Below are 6,662 nucleotides of genomic sequence, written 5' to 3'. Positions count from 1 at the left end.
GCCGATGCCTCCGTCGCCTGGCTGGAGTGGCCGCGGGGGAGTCTGGAGTCGGGCGGCCGCTGGTGGGAGCCGCGGGTGCCCGGGCCGAGATTGGGGGGGCAAGGCGGGCGACAGAAGGCCGATGCCTCCGTCGCCCGGCCCTCTACAGAATCCACCCCCCAAACCTCCAGGTATTTCCCTCCTTAGAGCTGGCAACCCTACATTCCCCTCAGTGCCTGTTGGTAGGCAACTAAGCTTGGTCCTGTCACCTACTTTGGCCTTTGGGAGAAACCACATTGGGGCCAATCCTGATAGGGTTGCCAACTCCAGAAGGGAAATTCCTGGAGACTTGAGGGATGGAGCCTGAAGAGGGTGAGGTTTGAGGAGGGGTGGGACCTCAGACAGGTACACTGCCATAGACTCCACCCTCCAAACCAGTCAGTCCCACATAGGGAACCATTGTTGCCAATCTCCAGGTGAGGGCTGGAGAGCACTCAGTATTACAACTGCTCTGCAGAAGGGAGGGCAGAAGTCAGCTGAAGTCAAAGGGGCAGATAATGGTAGGTTGGTGGCTAGCTGGGAAGGAGATGGGTTGCCAACTACATGCTGACAAATTCCTGGGGATTTGAGGGGTGGAGCCTGGAGAGGGTGGGGTTTGCAGAGGGGTGGGACCTCTGACAGGTAGAATGCCATAGACTCCACCCTCCAAACCAGCCATTTTGTCCTGGGTAACAATTGTTGCCAATCTCCAGGTGAGGGCTACAGATTACTCACAATTACAACTGCTCTTCAGGTAGCAGAGATCAGTTCCTCTGGAGAAAACAGTGGACTCTGTCATTATTCCCTGCTGAGGTCACCACAGCAAATTGACACTGTTTGCCCAAAGCCAGAGCACTGCCCCAGAGCCTCTTTCTAGATTTCGTTGTATTGCTTTCACAACGGGCTTTACTGCTAGTATATATATAAGAGCTGGAATGCCAGTTGTTCTTTAGGGCAAAACATGGAAACTTCTGTGGCCAAGTTTAACTGCTGAGTTAAAAGAAGCTGAATATTTGTTGGCGTGTTTAGTTTGGCAGAATATATGGCATGTTCAGTTTGGCAGAATATTTGGTGTATTTCGTTTGTGGTGACTACAGGTTTTTCTGCTTTACAGACTGAACCACCTCTCAATACTCCAGAAAACAGGGAATATACTGCTGAAATCATGTTTGAGTCTTTCAATGTTCCTGGACTTTACATTGCTGTTCAGGTAAGAAATAATTTAGTTTAAGTTAGAGGGAGCATCTGAAGTAATACTCTTTAAGAGTAGAGTATACAGAAAATATTGTCCTTATATTGGCCTTCATGCAGCTTCTACCAGCCTTTTATGACCTTTATGGGGAATAAATAAGACCCATGTTTGAATTCTCTCACCACAATTGTTGCAGCATCAAGAATGCCTTTCCTCCCTCCTCCCCCCCAAAAGAAACACACCATAATAAAATGAGTGGTAAAATTGCCAGACTCACTTACCAAAAATTATATTTTTAAAAATCATTGTGTTGCCACAGAACTGCTTTCCTGAATTCTGGTTCTGTAGATTAGAAAACTACAGTTGTGTGCATTTCCTGCTCCTGCAATTAAATATTCATCCTTATAATTAAAGCCAAAATAACTGTGCCCTGTAACTTTAGCCCAAAACATCTCCTTATTGATATAATGCAATAACAATTTAAAAGTCTTACCAATGCAAAAGAAAATCCCTTTAAGAGAAACCATCAGAGCTACACACAATTAATCTTAATTGTTGTCCTTCTCACATTTCATTTTCAAAAATGATTTGTGTATTTCATAGCTGCATGTTGTCTACATTATGTTTCAAAGTAGTACTCTACCTTGATTTCCTTAAAAAAAAATAAGTGGTTGGTTTAAAGCAGGGGTTTCCAACCTGTAACTCCTGACTGCTGAAAAACATCCTGATCTACCACCACCACCCTGCCCATCAAGTTTTATTCTGTCCTAGAAACAGAACATGGTCTAGGAAGAGCAGCAGAAATGATGCTGTCAGCGAAGCAGCACAGAGAAAATCCTATGAAATAAAACTTTTTAAAAAGCCTAGAGCATATCTTTTCACTATGTTTTCCTGGGTCCTCTAGGGGCTACACAAGCTACTCTACAGCATCTGGGAAGCAGCTGGAAGTGCATGAGCTACCTGTTGGCTACCTGTGGTTTACAGTGTGATCAAATTTAGACAAAATTCCCCACAGTCAAATGAGACATAATGTAATTCTTCTGTGCTGTTTGCTAACCCTTAATTCTCCATAATATAAGGTACATTCTGCTTTGTTAGACAAGAGATCACTGATGATTCATTCCCCACAGTGATGTCACCATGAGAATTAGCGTTTAGAGTAATCTGTTGCAAAAACTAGCCCTTTCTCCCAATAAACAAAACTGCTTTAAACTAGTGACGGTAATCTTCATCAGTTTGCCATGTTCTTGGAGGCAGGGTAGATGTTGGGGAGACATAGTGCTTTAAACTAGTGACGGTAATCTTCATCCGTTTGCCATGTTCTTGGAGGCAGGTTAGATTAGATGTTGGGGAGACATATCCCTTCTTACAGTATGAACAAGTTATGTCATATAAAATAAAAACAGTGCAAATTGATCCACATATGTACTCACGCTGTGGAAAAAATACTAGTTCCGTGTACTGTTTTTAACACAATATGTGTCACTTTGCATTGAGCAGCACAATTGTGTTGAAAACTTTTATTTCACATGTGTGCGTTAACTTGAAAAATAGGCTTTTAGGGTTGTGATAAAATACTAATGCTCCAATGGTTTCTCTTTGCAAGGCTGTCCTTGCCTTAGCTGCGTCTTGGACATCAAGACAAGTAGGAGAGCGGACACTAACTGGAACAGTTATAGATAGTGGAGATGGTGTAACTCATGTCATTCCTGTGGTAAGTATACACTAATACAAGGCTGGTTTACTAAACTTGAACGTGCCATTTGTAAAACATAGCCACTATGGGAAGGATAGCCTAGCTGGTTATTTTTCAGTCACTCCCTAGTGAGCTTTACCCTGCAGAAAAACAATATATGTAGGAATAGAAACTATACTTAGAGCTGGCTTTTAAATTTTGTAATTATGAAAATTAATGTTGGGGGCCTATGCTGTCATTTAAAACTTGGTATGTTGCAAGTTCTTTTAATAAAACTATGTAATGCCATTTCTAGAGATTCTTCTTGTAGAGAAGGATGCTGGAGTTTTAAAATTTGCTCTATGTCAACAAAAGTAATGCTTCTGTTGACATAGAGCACATTTAAAAAAATCATTTCAGGGTGGAAGGAAAATTCCTGCCGAATGCAGAATATTTTGTATCTCCCCCATCTGGTGTTTGGAACAGGGGAAGGCTGTGTTGTACCAAACAGAGGATCACCTTAGTGGGCAGTGGCCCCTCTGGTTTTTTCTACCCTTGCTGCTGTATGGAAAAAAAGAATCTGGGGAAGATTGCAATGCAGGCAGAACACATGTGGTTTGGCTTCCCTAGAACTCAACTGTCTTGCAGAATATGTATAGATGTAGAGGCCTGCTCTCCCAATAACTTCACACTGTCAGATTGGTGGGCTGTTAGAAAACTGTAAAATGAAGCAGAACATAAAAGATTGATGCCTTACAGTCTTGTTGTAATGATTTCATTATTCTGAGACACACAATTACTGTGTATTGCTCATTACCTGTCTTTATCATTCCCTGTGTGGATTATATATACCCTGTTTTGTATACCCTGTTTTGACTGAATTTGTAACATTAGCATTTCCCAGTTTTGTAGCTCCCCCCCCCCCCCCGGTGTTCTAGTGAAATGTAGCAGAGTGGCCTAGATAGTGCTGTTACTCAGATTTTTTTTGTAAAAGAATTTGGACTCCTGAGCTTTCAAGGAACTATTAATGTCGTCTTACTTACTGATCCTTTCCACATCGTACATATTCCAAAGCTCTACAGATATTTTGTACTTAACAGAACATATTCTTTGACATTATATTGTTGTCTCTTCTAATGCTGCGCTTAGTGTACAGCCTGTTTCAGTGATGGCGATTGTGATTCTCAGTCACCTGACACCTCTGAAGTGGCTCATTATTGAGAATAAAATGTTCTTTGGTTTTTTTCCCTTTATTTCATTTAGAACATTTCTGTGCCACTTTTCCACCAAATTCAGAGTCCCCAAGGCAGCGAACATTTCAAATACTGAAAGCCTTTAAAATAGAAATTATACACACAATGTATATGTGTTTGTGTGTGTGTATAAACAGATAAACACATAGACAGAGATGAGGACTAGTAAGGGCTACATGGAACACCAGTCAAAACAAAAGAGTCTTCACCTGCTGTCATAAGGCCATGATAGAGGGAGGAAGACAAATCTCCCTGGGAGAGAGATCCGGCACCACAACCAAGGTTATTTCTCGGGTTGCGACCCATCTAGCCTCAGATAGTGGGGGCACCTGAAGCAGGGCCTCTGAAGATGATTGGAGTGGGCAGATAAGTTCACGTGGGACTAAGCAGTCCTTAAAGTATGCTGGCCCCAATGATACCTTGGCTTAAAGTTACATTTACTCATACAACTAAATACCAGCAATATTTAGATGAAACAGATGAAAATGCCAAAAATACAACTCCTTATGGGAGATGTCAGGAATTTACTAGGTAGGTACACTTCAAAGAAAAAGGTTTTATTTATTGATTTAAAACATTTATTAGCCACCTATCTTGCAGAATTTAAGGCAATTTACAATGTAAATAAAATAACCACTATAAAGAACACCTAAAAGACCACAATTTAAAATTTCAATTAGTATTGTCAGTAAATAAAAACTAAATGTAGGATAGGATGATAAAACCAGTGGACCAGTGTGTAAGACGTTTAATGTCTGTATCTCTTCATATTACATCTTTCTCTGGAACTATTTTTTAACTAACTGCTGATGTGCAAATTATGGAGTGTTGATGATTTACCCCTCTCTACTCTGCAAATGCAGAGCTTCGCATGAAAAAAGAATATATTGTCTATGTATTGGTAGAGTTACAGTGAGGTAAATACGGTGCCTGTACTGATTTTATATGCCCTGTAAATGCTCGTATATTTTTCCATTCAGTGTGTGCCTGCTTTGTACACCATGGTATTATTGCTGAAGTTTATGAAAAACATTTATTTTACTTCCAGGCTGAAGGTTACGTGATTGGCAGCTGTATCAAACACATTCCAATTGCCGGACGAGATATAACTTACTTTATTCAACAGTTGCTAAGAGAACGAGAAGTAGGAATCCCTCCTGAACAATCATTGGAAACTGCTAAAGCAGTGAAGGTAATCAGAAAAAATACAATCAATGTGTGTTTGTGTTTAAAGTAAAACGAGTATTTCAGTGGTAGATCGCTTCCAAGTAAAATTATCTATTCACTAGACTCATGCCACATACAGTCACTGGAGCTAGTGCAAACATTGCAGCTCAGCTGACTTCAATCATGTTTTACACATGGGAGACTAAGCAGTTAACTTTTTAAAGGAAGAGCAGAAAAGAGCAAGAATCCAGTAGCACCTTCAAGACTAACAAAATTTGTGGCAAGGTTTGAACTTTCGTGAGTCACTGCTGACTTCTTTCAGATACATCTAGAATGCAGAAGTGAGCAGTGGCTCATGAAAGCTCATATCCTGCCACAAATATTGTTAGTCTGGAAGGTGCTACTGGACTCTTGCTCTTTTCTACTGCTGCAGACAGACTAACACGACTACCCATCTTTAAAAAGGAACACATTTCCAGTGCTTTTTTCTAATTTCTTTTCCCATGAGAAGTACTACAAGAAGCAATTTAATAAGCCCTAAATCAGGGGTGTCAAACTTATTTGTTATGAGGTCTGGATCTGACATAAATGAGACCTTCTTGGGCCGGGCCATGTGTGTCATAAAATGTAATGCCAGGTAGCGGAGATATAAACTTTATAAAGGACACAAACACAAAGGATTTTTTTTACTTAAAATAAAAACATGCCTTAAAACATTAGCACTCTTGCAATATTTTGTTTATTTAACAGTGTCTGATAACTGACACCTCTTGCTCTGAATTATTGCATCAAAATGTCTGTGCTGTTGCAATCTTGAGTATGCTGTTCAGGCGTGTATCTGTAAGCTGCAAACCTACGATGATGCAGCAGTAGCAGAACTGGAAGAAGAAGCAGAAGACAGCCAGTTCCACTGTGGGCCTGAAAGAAGCCCTCTGGGGACCTGATCCAGCCCCCGGGCCACATGTTTGACACCCCTGCCCTAAATACTTCGAGTGTTTGCACATTTTTAGGCACCTTACTATTTTCCCAAGAATAAATCTGTTGTTACTCTTGGATTCTAAATTCTGAAGGTATGCGATTGTACATGTGACTGTGACAATGCTTGAGTGTATTTGGGGATGTGTCTTCCACTGTGTTATCTTCTCCCAGCTGAAAAATCTTAAAACAAATTAAACTGTCAAGATTTTTAGATTTTTTTTTTGCTTAATTGTACATAAAAGTGCACATATACTAGCAATGAGTGCTAATTCTCTTAAATGTGGATGATCATTACTAGTGCAGGAGTTTGGAAGGCCTTTCATTTGTACCTGTCTATCTCCTTTTGCTCAGAAAAAGCTTTATTCTAATTAAACTGAAA

General features: G+C 40.5%; 1 protein-coding gene across 2 annotated transcripts in view; it reads left to right on the top strand.

The window, feature by feature from the left end:
* The window catches only part of ACTR3 (ARP3 actin-related protein 3 homolog (yeast)), a 64,661-nt gene that overhangs the window by 49,018 nt on the left and 8,981 nt on the right, over positions 1-6,662 (top strand). For both annotated transcript variants that reach the window (XM_015405612.1, XM_015405611.1), the window contains exons 5-7: positions 1,133-1,228; positions 2,817-2,924; positions 5,187-5,330. In XM_015405612.1, coding sequence (XP_015261098.1) covers positions 1,133-1,228; positions 2,817-2,924; positions 5,187-5,330 — 348 coding nt within the window. The remainder of the gene's footprint in view (positions 1-1,132; positions 1,229-2,816; positions 2,925-5,186; positions 5,331-6,662) is intronic.

Source organism: Gekko japonicus, unplaced genomic scaffold, assembly GCF_001447785.1.
Source record: "Gekko japonicus isolate JY-2015 unplaced genomic scaffold, Gekko_japonicus_V1.1 scaffold3466, whole genome shotgun sequence".
Classification (NCBI taxonomy): domain Eukaryota; kingdom Metazoa; phylum Chordata; class Lepidosauria; order Squamata; family Gekkonidae; genus Gekko; species Gekko japonicus.
Note: the sequence above shows the minus strand (reverse complement) of the source record. Positions and strands in the feature narration are given on the sequence as shown.